This window comes from Cebus imitator, unplaced genomic scaffold, assembly GCF_001604975.1.
Source record: "Cebus imitator isolate Cc_AM_T3 unplaced genomic scaffold, Cebus_imitator-1.0 Scaffold253, whole genome shotgun sequence".
Classification (NCBI taxonomy): Eukaryota; Metazoa; Chordata; class Mammalia; order Primates; family Cebidae; genus Cebus; species Cebus imitator.
Window position 1 is genome coordinate 1466007 of NW_016107568.1, and position 15905 is coordinate 1481911.

At 47.5% G+C, this 15905-nt stretch overlaps 1 protein-coding gene across 4 annotated transcripts in view; it reads right to left on the reverse strand.

Annotated features, from left to right (window-relative positions):
• Positions 1-15905, reverse strand: part of DTX4 (deltex E3 ubiquitin ligase 4) — a 35272-nt gene that overhangs the window by 12042 nt on the left and 7325 nt on the right. For all 4 annotated transcript variants that reach the window (XM_037727999.1, XM_017498893.2, XM_037727998.1 and 1 more), the window contains exons 2-6: positions 11911-12634; positions 5299-5360; positions 4773-4934; positions 2939-3000; positions 1499-1651 (exon numbers count right to left, since the gene is read on the reverse strand). In XM_037727999.1, the coding sequence (XP_037583927.1) occupies positions 1499-1651; positions 2939-3000; positions 4773-4934; positions 5299-5360; positions 11911-12527 (1056 nt within the window). In that variant the 5' untranslated portion in view covers positions 12528-12634. The remainder of the gene's footprint in view (positions 1-1498; positions 1652-2938; positions 3001-4772; positions 4935-5298; positions 5361-11910; positions 12635-15905) is intronic.

A 15905-nucleotide genomic window follows, 5' to 3' on the forward strand; every position in this document is an offset into this window, starting at 1 on the left:
TGGCCTTGACTTGCTTCATGACCTAGGGCGAATCACTCCCTTCTTCCTGGGCCCTTTTCTCTCATGTGTTTGATAAAGTTAAAACTCAGGCTTCAAAGTATTCATGCAAAAGAGAATAAAGCATAGAGTGTTGAGAAACATTTTTGAAAGCCCCACGGAAATAAAAGCAGGGTTACTGTACTCTTCTTGGATATAGACATCAAATAGGGAACAAATGTGCTAAGAAACCCCTTTAAGCCCAAAATAACCTCTTGAAATGCAAGATGCCAATGAAAGCTTTTAGCCCAGGGTTGGGAAAGTGAGCAAGTGATCCAGATTTGCATCCCCCATCAGTAACTGACCACCACTATGAGCTTGTCTCTCAAGGACAACAAGAAAGTACTTTGGGAACTTCAATCAAATAGGCTACATGAAGATGAAGGAAAAAATTATAGCCTTTAATACAAAGGACATATCAATTTGAATAATAATAACCTAACACCCCATAAAGCAGGTATGGTTTTCATCTCCATTTTCCAGATGGAAAGTGAAATCTCAAAGAGATTGGAAAACCTTGCCCAAGGTCATTCAGCTAATAAGCCGGGATTCAAGCTCAGGTCTCCCACCTCTCTTGCCTCTCCTTCTTTCCCACCGTAAGAGACGTACAGAGCAGACCCTGAAATCCAGACATGCTTCTTGCTTAGTGAGAGGTTGGGAGCTATAGTTATATCTCAGACTCTAAGGTAATCCAAGCTTAGCCTGGGGAAATAAGTAGTATTCAAATTCATGGAAATGGGGAGTGAAAGTTATCTCAGGTACAGGAAAGAGCATGAGTCAATGACATACGAAATGCTCAGACATTTAAGGAGATAATTGTCACCTATGGAGACTTCCAGATTCCAAAGAACTGGCTCTAATGAGGGGATATCACTGCATTGTCAGATAATAGACAAGCATCCCAAACAGCCTTCCCCTCTTCCAACATTCTAGGGCAGATATTACCAGGTGTACTGTGGCAACAGTCTTTAATATCTTTGAAAGGCCAGTCAAGGGTGTTTTGAAATTGTCCAAAGAAAATTATAGTTGAAAATCACTATCCCTGGAGAAGAAAAAGTGATTGCAAAACCCATTTACAATGCTGTGAATGAATACTCACCATGGGTCTAGCGCTGTGATAAGAACTTCCATCTCTCTCACTGATGGGGACACACTTCACCTAGCAATGGGCCATGACAATGGGCCACTCCCCTCAGAATCCCCATGGACAAAAACCCACCCCCCTCTTAGACCTGACATCAAACATAGAGAATTAGATAGCACAGCCCAAAAGGGAAGGTAAAGATGGGTTTTACCAGCACCATAATTGAGTGAAGAACTGATCCTGCTGAGAATAGCCAAGATCATCACTCTTGCCTAGGGGTACCTCTAGGACTCCCCAGAGCCCTTTAGGGCCTTCACGATCTTGCTACTCCATAGCCCAGTATGAAGGGTGGCAGGAGCTCCAGAGGCTGGCACTGACCTTGTTCCCATTGTTGTACATAGCGACCAAGCAGTAGATGTGGTAGATGTGGCCGCACCTGGACAGCTTCCCCACTAGGTCAGGCTTGACCGTAGGCTGCAGGCCCTTGTAGCCTGAGGGGGCCGTGAGGCGTTCCATACAGATGGTGCAGTCCTGGGGACGGGGAGACACAGCAGAGAGGCTGTCAGCTCTCACCCAGCCTGGGACATTCCCACACAATCTCAGAAGTCGGATGAGCTGTTGCCACTTCTCTTCTAAAAAGCCCACAAATCAGGGTGTATGTGCTTTCTGGAATCTAAATATCATTTTGTCTTACTTTATACAACATCCTGAAATAATTCCTGGTGCTGATGAACTTGGACTCATCATCTAAATTATCACAATCTTGAGGGCTGTGACAATGCACTGTCCTGTTTTGTCCTCCAACGGCTGGTGGAGGAAACAAATGCTGTCGACAGACCCACTGACAAGCTTTACTTAAGGTGAACTTGTAAAGGAATGTCAAGGAATTGTATTTTAACTGTACCAGAGAGATCGCTGTTTAAATAAATGTCCCACGGGGTTTCTAAACCTCAGAACTATTTACATTTTGGGAAGGATGATTCTTTGCTGTGAGGACTGTCCTGGGCATTGTAGGGTGGTTAGTGCCATCCCTGGCCTCTGCTCTACTCACAAGACCCCGGTGACATCTCCTCTCCCGTGAATCATGACAACCAAAAATGTCTCTGAACATGGCCAAATCTTCCCTCAGGGACCAAACTGCCTCTGGTTGAGAACCACTGTTCTGTTATAAATCCATTTTAAGGTGACTTCTTACAGCTTTTCACTGTTTTCCCTTTTTCTTTCTTTCTTTCTTTTTTTTTTTTTTTTTTTTTTTTTTTTTTTTTTTTTTTTTTGGATAAGGAGTCTCGCTCTGTTGCCCAGGCTGGAGAGCAATGGAACAGTCTCAGCTCACTGCAACCTTTGCCTTCTAGGCTCAAGCGATTCTCCTGCCTCAGCCTGCCAAGTAACTGGGATTATAGGCACCCGCCACCACACCTGGCTAATGTTTGTATTTTTATTAGAGACAGAGTTTTACCATGCTGTCCACACTGGTCTCGAACTCCTGATCTCTGGTGATCTGTCTGCCTCAGCCTCACAAAGTGCTGGGATTACAGGCGTGAGCCCCTGCACCTGGCCTATAATGTTTTTCTTAAACAGAGACTGCCATGTGAAGATAGCCTAAAATCAATCAGCACTATGCTGAAGGGGGAGGCGGGAGAGGTGCAGCTGCAGCTCTAGACCATGGACCTTGCAGCCTCAGTGTCAGCTCTGACCAGTCCTGTATCCATCAGAGCTTGGAAAGCAACCCCTGCCATATCCCGTAGAAACTGACAATGGCAGAGGGAATGCTTGTGGGTGATGGAGAAGGTGAATCCCGCTCTCCTAACCTGAACTCACCTCATCTGGTGGGTGCCGGACTTTCTGCAGATATTTTTTTAGCACTTCCTCTGGGGTTTTACCTGTAGAGACAGGAGGTTCAGTGGGCCACCAAGGCAGAGGTAAGAGATCATACAGCTTGCCACGTCAGGTATGGCAGACGGGGAACTTATAAGGCAAGTCAAAAGCAAAAAAGGGAGGAATTCCTTCTGCAATTGAAGTTAAGAATGTGGAAGAGAGTATGGATTGTAGAAAGCAATGAGATGGTTTGACGAGAAGGTTTTACTCCTTGCAGTCCCTTTTCTGAAATCTCTCTGCCTATTTTCAGCAGACCCACATTTTAAATGAGATGAGTTGGGTGGGTTTTTCTTCCTTGCAATCAAATGATTCAATAACAGAAATGAAAGCATTTTGTAAACCTGTTACAGGTTAAATAAACATCGCCTTCATTTTACAGCTTGCTAAGTATAGTCTCAATTTATAATGTGGTGTCAAAGTGAGATTATTTTTATGGGAAACAAGGAAGTTATGATCCACGGCTCCAGAACAGTCTTTCCTGGCTGTGGACGGCACTGTCACTGCCAGCAGGCATAGCCCGGCTGCAGGGGGAGGGTGATCCTCTGGGAAGCACCCTGATGGGCTGCAATGATTTAGGGATTTTTTGGGGGACTGGACTTGTAAAAGACAGCCCAACCTGAAGGTACAGGGTGGGACGATACTGCCTGAAAAATGTTCAGTGCCACCTTGGGCCACTCCCTTTAATTTCTCTAAGCTTCTGTTTCCTCACCTATGAAACGAGGATGAGCAATAGCACCTACCTCAAAGGGTTGCTTTGACAATTGAATGAGCAAATGGATGTACTGCCCTTTAGCTCTCTGCCAGATAAGGGCCTGATATGCACTATTAATAATAACAGGAAGAGTGGGAAAGTGTAAAATGCTGTTATTTCTGATAAGACCATGAGCAAGGCAATTGAGTTCATTTACGCAGAGAAATCTTGATAGACTGGAAAGTAGGACAAGGGTTTGAGGAAGTGGATCATGCAACAGCCTGAAGCTTCGATGCAGGCCCTTTCCTCCTGTTGCCCTGCTTCTCTTGTAAGAATTAAGCTTCTACTAATTAAGAGCCTATTTCTTGCCAGGCCCTGGGCTAAGGGCAACACACACATGATCCAATTTAAACTTCACAAGCTTGCAAGGTTGCGGCTTAGAGAGATGGGTCAACTTTAACAACTAATGCAAGGGACCAGAAAGACCCACAGAGCTAAGCTGGGGTCCTGCAGTGCTAGAAAGATACAGATATTGACCTCTTACTTGTTGGATTGTGTGCAGGTAGGAGGGGGTTCCTAAAGGAGGATTCGAGTGACCAGAGCATCTGTAGGTTCTAGGGTGATACAGGTTAGTGACTGATTCCTGTCACTGATGCATTCCAGGATATCCCTCCTGGATACCAGTTGTGACCATTTTTACTTCATTATAAAGATCAGAAAATAGGGGCTCCGTGTGGCCACACAACTTGCAAGAAACGAAGGTATGATTTGAATCCAGTATGTTTTGGTTCCAATGTCAAAGTCATCTTTCTCTTCTAACACATTTTCTTTGTACCACATCTTATATTTTTAGTCTTCTATACTTTTGCACTGAATATTTTTATTTCTCAAGGTGTTTCCATCTGATCCATATGCCATCAGCTTTTGTACAATCGTCAACATTTACTGGTTAGGCCCACTTAGAAGATACAGAAATTGAGGCACAGAGGGTTAAGCTGTGGCTATGACCCTTGGAGGTGGAGGCAGAGTCAGGGCTGAGAGCCAAGTCTGCGACTCTCAGTATCCCATAAGACAAGAGGCTAGTACCTTTCTTGGCTTGTTTTTTGGTGGTCTTGCGGCTTGTGTTGGAAACTCCTGGGATGGATTTTATTTCACTCTTGCTGACGGGGGGTGGGTGTAGGACCAGCTTTGGTGGCCTGGTGAGACACACAGGCAGCCCCGCTGCACTCATGAGGATCCCAGTGATTCCTGGAAGGGGCAGGGCATGGGTGAGGAAGGACTGGAGACTTAGCTGTCAACACTCCCCAAATTCCTCTTTCCCCATTAACCTACTCTCTTCCTTTTCAGCAGAAAGTTCTCAGAATTCCTGGATTCTCTACCCTGTACTTTCCCCAGAAAGTTATTCATTCACTTATCTTCAATTGCATGCTTTGCTTTTAGTGATCAGTTCTCTTCCAAACTCTTCATAGCCTTCCCACGCAATTCCTAAAATCACCATTTGCTTTCATTAATATCTGATTCTCTCCTTTTATTCCCCACAAATGCTCACGACCTGGTTTCTCTACCTTAACCCAGAGCATCCTACCTTAACCCAGGTAAGAGTTTCTCTCACCTGCCAAGGCAGGGTTGACAGGACTGGAGCCATTTAGGTTCTTCACTGGGACTGTGGGGACCCTGTGGAAGGAAAGAGCAGATACAATGTCATTTGGACTAGTATTTAATTCTAACAAAATGCAGTAAGTGCTTAACACAGCAGCAGGCAGGAGGTGGCATCTTCAAAACCTAAGTCAGACCATGTCACTCTGCCACCCAGAACCTCAGAATTATGATTCCTCAGTTCACTCAGAGTCAAAGTTAAAGTCCTGGCAAGGCCTACACAGCCTGGATCTGCCTACACTGCCACCAAGGTTCCCTTGTGCCCCTTGCCTCTTCTCATGTTATTTAGCTGTCTGTTCAGCTCTTGCTGCTCCTCCTACATGCCAGGTGCACTCCTACCTCAGAGCCTTTGCATATGCTGTTCCCTGTACCTGAATTGCTCTTCTATCAGACAACTGCTTAGCTTCCTCCTACAACTCCTTCAGTCCTGGCTTCACTCAGACCTACCAGGTGAGGTTCCTGAGACCCTCAGATTTAGTATTGCTATCCACCCCTCCATCCCACGCCAGGACTCCTGCTCTACTTAGGATCCTTTAAAAGAAATGGTTGCTTATTTTGTCCCCTTCTAAAATCTAGGCTCTATAAAAGCAAATATCTTTCTCTGTTTTGTTCAGAGCCAGGCACTAGTAGGCATTCAATTGATATTTATTGAAGAAATGAAAAAATAAAAAAGCAAGTTCAAACCAGGGTGTACAAAAGAGTCACCTAAGATGCTTTTAGAAGGACGGAGTCCCAGATCTAGGCCAGAATCTCCACCTGCGGAGCACAAGAAGCTGTATTTCCCAAAGCTCCTGAGAGGATGCAGATGTAGCAATCCCCAAACATTTGGAACCACTGCTGGAACAGCTGTCACTTCCCCTTTTCCCTGAGACATATATAAATATTAGGCAAAGCCTCCTCCACTTTCTGTCCTTCTCTCCAGAAACTCCAGCCAGGCTGGAGAGGAGATGGCACAGCTGCTTGGGAAAGGCACGGCCCTCCCACAGCGCTGACTTGGAAAATATGGGACACATGGGGCTGGGTCTTGCACCATCCCCTCTGCCACCCACGCTCCTGCAGCTGGGCTTGGAGAGGCTAACCCGGTCACAGATGACTCCAGGACATAGACAGCCTGCGAAACCAGCAGCTGTGCTATGGGGGTAGGTTGGTGCTGGGAAAGCAAGAGGAAGAAAAAAATAATATTTATTTATTGATTTATCCATCCAGAAAGTGTTTATTGAGCCCTATTTTGTGTTGTTCGCTATTCCTGATGTTGGGGGTCAGCAGCGAACACACAGCTCATGGCCCTTCTTCACCCACGTTATAATTGCCAACACACACAAAGCTCACTTCTTCCCAAGAGTGGCTCCAACTGGTCTCAGTATATAAACCTGTCTAATACCTCCAACATCCTGTGCAAGAGGTATACTTATTAACCCCATGTTAAAGACAACTACATTGAGGCACAGAGAGGTTAAGGAAACCTGGTAAGATCATACAGCTAAGCCAGGAAATCTGGCACCAGAGCCCATTTACTATGGCGTGCTCATGTGTTTATGCAATCCTTGTACATCCCACACTGCAGACACAGACCAGAAACTCGGACAGCGTCATGATGAAACCCACCACTAGGAATGGGGAAGCTGCAACAGGACCTCCACGCCAGCAGTGGGTCCATCTCTGCCCCTCATGCCTATAAGGGAGGTGCTTCCCCAGCTCCAAGCTACTTTGAGGCTGCCTGGGCCTCTGTGCCTCCCCAGTGATGACGACATGTACACCAATGCTGGGAAATGGATGTGGAAGAACAGATGTGGGAATGGGAATGTCTGTGTCTCCCTGGGACACCTGAAGCCACTTTTCTTTGAAATTGTCCCCGGGATAAATCAAACCAGGATGGGAGGATGGAGGCGAAAGCTGAACATGAAACAACGGCCACTGGGCCAAGAAAAGAAGAATGGACTTGATTCTGGACTCTAGAATTAGAGTCCAGAGAAGAATTAGACAGGTTTATATGCTGTGAGCAGTTGAAGCCATTCTTGGGAGAAGGTGAACTCTGTACATGCTGGCAATTATAATGTGTGCATGAAGAAAGGCCATGAGCTGTGTGGTCACTGCTGACCCCCGGCATCAGGAATAGCAGACAACACAAAGGTGAACACCCAAGTCCTAAGTCCCCCACTTACCACGGATTCTCCTCACCCAGCTCTTTCTGGAAAGGCTTGGGAAGACTTGGCTTCCTGTGTCCTGCTCCCAGCTCCCCAGCAGGGGGCGGCACATAGGGCCAGCCCTGCACCTGCCTTCTCCGTCACCATCTACAGACGCCCCACTCCAGCTGATAAATCGCTGTGATCTGGGTGACAAAAGCTACCTTTGTTCCCATAAACTGGACTGGCAGGTTTCACACCCAATCTGGTCAACCAGGAAATAATCCAATCCCCAGAACACCACACATCTCAGGCAGCTCAAGAACTCCCGGGCAAGGTCTGGAGAGAGGGAGGGAAGGGCCTGCATGTGGACCTGGGACACAAAAGAAGACTGCTGGGCCAACAGGTGGGAGAGATGCCATGTCCCTGCCACTTGAGGAGAGGAATGACATGGCGGGTGGGCTTGTCACTGGGATCTGGGAAGGAGGGGCCTGGGGAGAAGGGGGATACTTGCTTGTGAAATCCAGAATGGTGTAATGGAAGGGGCTCTGCACTGGTGTCAGGGAGTCTCTGTTTTAGCCCCACTCAGCGCGGACCTGCTTTGCCTTTGGGAGAGCCACAAAGCCTTTCTGTGTTTTGTTGACTATGTCTGAGTTACCACAGCTGTGAACAGGGCATCCTAAATGTGTGCCCTATGGGGTCCCTATGAGGATTTAGGAACTAGATCAAATAACTGTGCAAACAGCTGAGCCCTGTGCAAGTTGGGGTGACTGTTTCTGCTTTTATCTCCCAAGTATAAAAGGGGCATTGGGCTGAATAAAGACTTTTTCTGCGCAAATATTGCAATTTTCTGATTCTTGAGCTCATAGGTATCCAGGTATAAAGTTGAGTGCTGGGCAGTATGTGAGACTGTTGAGTTGGCCACACCTGACCACACCTCCCCCACTATTACTGGTTAAGGTGGAAACCTTGGAGAACAGCCCATGAAGTTCCAGCTGGTCACGCCCTGCTGTGGCCCCAGCTACATAAGCCTGAGCTCTCCTAGAAAACAGCAACCCAAGGGCAGGCATGCATTTCACATCCTTCCGGCAATTCCATCAGCCAAAACTGTCTGTCCTAACCACATCTTGGCCAATCAGAAGACACCCCGTGCCCCCATTCAGTTGGGCTGTTCCTCATCATGGAGGGTCCAAGTTTTTGTTTCTGTTGCTAAAACATAAAACTAAGACAAAAGAAGAGAGCTGGCAAGGCAGCAGAGGAAGGGGGTTTGGGGGAGGGAGGATATCTCTGTAGGCACCATGACGAGAAGTGTTTTTCTCGGAGTTATGCACCAGCCAGGGAATCCTCCAGAAGGACAAGGGTCTCGTCTCTACGGCAATTGAGGCCTAGCTGGAGACAGAGAATCCTCAACTCTAGAGGAGGGGGCTACCGGGTGACGCTCGCCTCCACTGCGCAGACCCCTTCTTGCTTCCCTTTAGAAACCCCCTGCTTCTGTCTCTGAATAATTCACAGGATCTTTTGTTCCTGCCCCCAAACCTTTCTCTTCATCCCACTCCTCCCGCCTCCCTGGTCTTCCTTTTTCCGTGGGAAAGTTGCTGGAAGAGGTCATGGGCAGACAGAGGAGGGGGAAGGGGCCCTGAGCGACAGAAGGTCGATGGCAATGCCAGACAAAGGGAATGAACACGCTAATTAAATGGCCAAGAAAGGCTGGAGGAGAAGATGGGAATTGGGGTGAGGGAGGTGGGAAGAGGTGAAAAGCAAAGGGCTGGAAGATCGAGAGGGGTAGGCAGGGCCTCCCTCGTCAGGAAAACAGAGTCGAGAAAAAAAAAAACTACTTGTTTCTATAGCCCTTTTGAAACTGGACTGCCTGGACCTCCACACACTCTCTAGCCCCAGTTCTATGAGAAGGCAGAGGAAATAAAGAAGAGAGATAAAGCTGCTGACTCCACTCCCTCATCGAGATTCAAAGCCACCTGGGTGCCTCTCCCTCAGTGATGGCATGAAGTCACTTGGCATTTGTCAAGGGCACCAGAGACAAGGTGGGATGTCAGACCCTGCTCAGCTTTGACTTCAACTCCACGGACACCTGTTGACAATGATAACAGCAATCACAATGACAGCAGCCAATACTGACTGAACTCACTATGTGTCAAGCATTGTGCTAAGTCTATACACTTAATATGTCATTTGATCCTTATGACAACCATAAAAGGAAGTTACTATTACTATCCCATCTTACAGATGAGGAAACTGAAGACAGGATGCAAATCTTTCCCCAAGGGACACAGCAAGGCACTTGGGTTCAAGCCCCAGACAGTCCTAACTTCTGGAGGGTGTGCTCTTATCCCGCAAAGGAGCCTTCCTCCTCCATGCCAGCAATCACCCTGGAACTCTGTTAGGCACCCCCAGGATGGTTCTGTGTGACAGTGGGGAGAAATTAAGCAGTGGCAAGGCTTAGCTATTTGTGTTAGCAAAGGTTGCAGCCACCATATGGATCTGAGTCACTTTGATTTTATGATTGGGAAGATCCAGAACATAAAAAGCAATACAAACAGGACCTACAGCATCACCAGGTTGTCACAGGAATAACTGAGACAATGTATGGAAAGGACCTGGCAAATAATAAGTCATCACTGAAAACAGGGCGGTATTCCAATCTGGAGTCACCTCTCCAGCTTCCAGAGAGACTAGAGGAAAGAAACTAACTCTTGTCTTGCACCTACTGATAGCTAAGCCTTGCCACGGCTAAGTCATTTCATGACTTCCCCCAGAAGTATTACCCGCTCCCAAATACTTCTGCCATCTCAGGGGAAATCTCATGCATCTCACCAGCATTTTGCCTTTTACAAACTGACTTTGCATACAATGAGGAGCTGGGCTTTAGCCAAAAGAACAGTGAATCGGGAGACCAAAACCTGGGTTCCAACCCCTACTGCATAACACAGAAGCTCTGTTTCCTCCTGGGGAAATGAATTCTGAGCTGAATGTCCGTGCTTAACACTTAGATCACAGGGTAAGGGAATGCAATGCCAAGGGGCCAGCTCCCTGAGTGGAGGTGTTCACGATGACTCCATGGGGTAGGTACGGCCACTGGATCTTGCAAAGATTCTCTGGCTCACCCCAGTGACAGAGGTAGGAGTGGGGGCTGGGCCTCTGGACTTCCAACCCGGCACTCCTCCCACTCTGTGGTGTACCCTTCTTCAACCCTCCTCCCAATGTCAAATCTCTGTGTACAGGGACCCAGCTGAGTATCAAAACTACCTTCTTAGAGGAGCCCGGACTTTCAGACTTAAGTACCCGATGCAATTGAAAACCACCCTGATCATCTGGGCTCAGGGGCCACAGGCAGAGCCAGGCCTCTCTGGAGACAGAAAGGGAAGATTGGGTGGCTGTGAGATGCTAAGAAAGCAGGGGCTGGCATGCAAAGGTTGCAGCCACCACATGGATCTGGGTCACTTCGATTTTATGATCAGGAAGATCAAGAATATAAAAAGCAATACAAACAGGACCTACAGCATCACCAGGTTGTCACAGGAATAACTGAGACAATGTATGGAAAGGACCCGGCAAATAATAAGTCACCACTGAAACAGGCCAGTATTCCAATCTGGAGTCACCTCTCCAGCTTCCAGAGAGACTAGAGGAAAGAAACTAACTCTCGTTTTGCAACTACTGAATGTTGGGCATTGTGGTAGGTACTTGGTGGAAGAGGAGCACAGCAGAGTCAGAATCTGGGGTCTAGCGTCAGATATCCTGAAGTTTGAATCCCACTTTCTGCCAATGATTAGCTAAATATCTTTAAGCAAGTGAACATCTACTTTCTTTATCTGTAAATGGGGTAATGCCTACTTGCTTACTTCATAGAGTTTTTGTAAAAATTAAATGAGATGATAAAGCCCCAAACTACAATATAGTGGGAGTTCAATCAATGTTGCCTATTACCACTTAGTAGGCAGAATCTTTTTTTGGGAGGGACAGTGTCTCATTCTGTCACCCAAGCTGAAGTGTAGTGGTACGATCATAGCTCACTGCAGCCTTGACCTCCTGGGCTCATGCAGTCCTCCAACCTCAGCCTCCCAAAGTGCTAGTATTACAGATGTGAGCCACCACGCCTGACCACAATCTTCTTTAAGCCTTATAGCCCCCCGAACAGGAGCAATACTGCCAGAATTTACAGATGACCAAGTTAGGACTCTGTGATGTTAGGAATCTGGTCCTAAATCATATGGCTAGTAAGGGCAAAGTCTCAACCAGAGTCCAGATCAGAGCCCAAGGATCTAACCCTCCCTGGTCTACCACCCCATGCTGCCTTCACCTGCAGCCAGGGGTCAACGCAAGATGCGGAGAAGCTTAAGTCTTGGCAGCCCCTCCTTCTTCTGATCCAGATCTGCTGTAGCCTATCTCAGCAGTGAGTAAATGCCTGAGGCAGCTGTGGAAGCACCTACCCAGAGGCGATCAGCACCCGGGACTGGGCAATGGCCAGTCGCTGCAGGTTGGTACGATTCAAGGTGGCCAGGGCCACCCTTCCAGTCTTGCCGTTGGGTCCTGGGGGGCTGGCAGGAGAGCCTGCGGTTGTCCCACTAGGCATGCTGGAGGCCTGTCTCCGGATCATCTGGGATGGGGCGGTCTTTATCGGGCCTTGAATGGTGTCTGTGCTGTACAGTGGCTTGGCCCCAGGGCCTGGTGGTGGGGGCAGCTTGACCACTCCAGGAGGAGCCATGTTCTTGCGAGTAACTGGGGGCTGCAGGGGTCCAGTGCTGCCATTGACCATGGCTGCTTTAACACTCATCACCAAGACACACTGGGGACAGGAGCAGGGTGGGGTGGGGGGTGAGGTGGCTGGCCCAGGGCTGACTGGCCAGGACTGAGCCTTAGGCAAGGTCCCCGTAACCATGGGGTAGATGAGGTCAAGGCGCCGGCGGACTCGGCGTTGGCGCTGGGTCTGACGGTTGATCTGGCCCATGGTGTTGAAGTCAATGACGTAGCTAAAGCCGATGGAAGTGAGGTCGATCCAGGGGTGCTGCTTCTCATAGGCATGCTGGATGGTGATGCCCACTTCCATGTCGTAGGGCGTCCAGGAGCCATTGTCGTTCTCCCACTCCCAGACCACGCCCTTCCCAGGGGCCGAGGAGGGGTCGTAGTAGTTGCGGCGAACTGGGCGGAGAGTTCCTGCCAGGGTGGGATAGAGGAGAGGTCAGGGTCAGCATGCAATTATACTGAATGGCATGACATTAGCAAGTCACATGTGTACTGGGCATGACGCTACCTGAAGTACTAGCTTTGAATGAAACTCATTTCTCCCTTTAAGATGTCTACAGTCCAACCACAGTAGAAGCAGATGAGTTACAACATGAAGGATATGGGTGGCAGTGCAGGCTAGCAGAACGACTCCCTCCTGGTTTGTAGTCGGAACACCTCGGTTTGCAGCCAAACTCATTCCATTTACTAGCTGACATAGAACCTCTAAGCCTCCTCTTCCCTCCTGGGAAATAGGATAACTCCTTCCTAGAGTTTTTGTACAAATTAAATATAGCTCACTTGTTAATTCAACAAATATGTATTTGTACATGCCAGGTTCTGGATTTCACGTGAACTCTATAAATGCACTAAGGCATGTAAATCCCTTGTCACACAGTGGTGCTCATAATGATCATATTCCCTCTTGTCCCTCTAAATGCTCTTGCACCAAGAGTCATGAGGAAAAGAATACAAGGCTGTGGAAGCCTAGAGGACTAAGGGAAGATTCTTTCTCCATGTGGGAAGGCTGCCCAGAGGCGGGTGTGAGGAAGCTGGGTCTCTATACATTTATAAATGCTGTCAAAAAAAAAATGCTGTGTTACTATGAGAAGAAGGGAAATCAGGTTAGAACTCTCTCATGTTTCCCAGGATTAAATCTTATATCAGCAGCAAACGTAACATTCTTAATGGTCATGAGAATCATTTTATATTTATCTGATGCCTTTCTTTCAAGAAGCTCAAACCCTCCTAAGGATAGGATTGCCTTAGTTTTGACAGTCTCACTTTGGGGCCGGGAAGAGGTCATGGTTATTACAGAGTAATGGTATGACAGATATGAACTGGCAGGACTGCAAGGGAACTGAGGTTCTAACTGTTGCCTCTTTCTCCCTTTCTCAAAACCCGAATCCTGACCCATCCTCAACCAGGGCTCATTTCATGGTATCAACATCAAGGCTACAGATGCCTGGCTCAGGGCAGGGTGGGGAGGCTGGGGAGGGCCCCTGGAATGCTGGAATCTCTGCATCTGTCAGCTTAAGCTCTATCCATCAAAGTGGTGAGAAAAGACTCCCTTCACCGGCCTCTGACCCACCCCTCCTCCAACCCAGAGGGAGACACCAAGACTGGGGACAGAATCCCATTCAAGGGGGGAAGAAAAGAAACAATGGCTATTCAGGCCTTTGCCAGGGTCATAACCCGCCCCCCATCCCATCTCCAAGCCCCTTAATGGCCCAAAACATCAACATTCAGAGGCACAACGGAGAAGCAGAACAATCCCCTATTCATCACCAGGGCCTCTGCTGGGGGACCTGGGGTATCAGGATGCGGGGGCAGGAGAAGGGGAGGCGATAGTTCCCTGGTTTGCCTCCATTTCCTTCCTAAGTGCCCAGCTTGCTGGGGAACAAAGAATATGGGCTTTGGGGCCAACAGGGGTGGTTCTGTGCTTTTCAGCTGTGTGAGAAAGCCTCAGTTTCCTCATCTGTTCGGGTCCTGGGTAGAGACTTCAAAGGGTGGATTTGAGGATTAAATGAACATAAAACTCAAAAATAGCACCTGTCACCATGGCAAAAGCTCAATGAAAATTGGTGATTATTATTGTAATTTATTTTCTATTATATGTCTAAGCAGGATCGAGAAGCCATGGAAAGGTTTAGTTCAGGGGATGTGTGTGTGTGTTGGGGTGTGTGTATGTAGGATGCTAGGGGGTGTAAGAAAGAGAGACAGAGAGAAAGTTTCTATATAACTGACAAGATTTTCTGCTCAGTCACTTTGCAAGCCGGGGACCTCTGGCCAGCAACACCCTGCCTGGGCCTCACTCGACCAAACTACCTGCTGCAGGAGACGGCCTGCCCACTCAGCCCACCTGGGCCAAGTTTAGCTGTACACCAGTTCCTAAGTTCTTGTCCCATACCCAAGAAGAATGAGGATATGTTGACAATCAAAGAACAAACAAGGTGGGGAGTTTTACTGAGTGATGGAACAGCTTTCAGCAGAGAGGGGACTCAGAGGTGGTCCCCCTATACAAAGTTGGGAAAGTCTCTGCAATGTGGCTGAGTCCGGGGCCTTCATAGGCTCAGAATAGGGGAGGGGCAGGCTGTAGGTGGTACTAGAAAAGGCAACATTTGACTGGTTAAAAGGCATTATTCAGAAAGAATCAACTGGGAAAGGGTGGAGAAACAGGAACAGAAGTTCTCACTCTGGGTTGTGGGTTTCATCCCAGTCCAGCAGTCCAGTCTTTAAGCCTTCAGGCTGGTATGGGCTTGAAGGTGGGGTTTCACTGGGGACCTGCCCCTATCTTTCCAAGCATTTGGCTGCCTTCTCCTGCTCTCATAACTGGTATTTGTACAATATTTATTACTTACAAAGCACCTCACATGTCCCGTGTAATTTCATAGCAATCCTAGAAATACCTTTCACAAATGAGGAAATTAAGTATAGAGAGTTTAAATGGCACTATTTTATATTCTCTCCAGGGTGTCAGGGACAGTGCACTTAACTCCCTCACAGATGTGCCTAAAATATATATGCATATATATTATATAAGTATATATATATGTATAAGTATATACACATATATACTTATACATATATAATATATATATATTTTATATTTTAGGTGCATCTGAGAGGGAGATATATATATATATATATTACACAATAGTGTTATCAGTCCTGGAGATGCCTGAGAGTGGCCCCAGAACTACTTCTGGAAACTATGCTATGGGTCTATAATATACCTTTCCAGGTGTATCTTCCTCAATCTCTGTGTTTTCTTCTATTCCTGCCAAATGGAGGTCCCCTTTATCCTCACACATTCCCTCAGAGTTCCCTGGCTCCCTCCCCCACAATTTGCTATGTTCCCTCTACTGAAATGGCCTTCTTTGCCATTTTTACCTGTTGAAATTCTCCTTACCATTCAGGTCTTACTCCATTTTCCATCCATTTCTTAAAATGTTCTCGCAGCCAAGGCCCCACCCTCAGGAAGCCTGAGGTGTGTAGCTTGACTATGCTGATGTGCACCGATGTTTCAGCAACACTTTTTATACCATCCTGCCTTAAGTGGGGGCAGACATGCTGCCGTGGAGCTCTTTGCATTCTTAGTGCCCAATGCCTGGAAGTTGCGAGGGCTCCAGAAACTGTGCTGTGACTGAAGACTTCTGGCCACTTTAATGTTTAATCATTTATCATGTATCACTGAGAACCC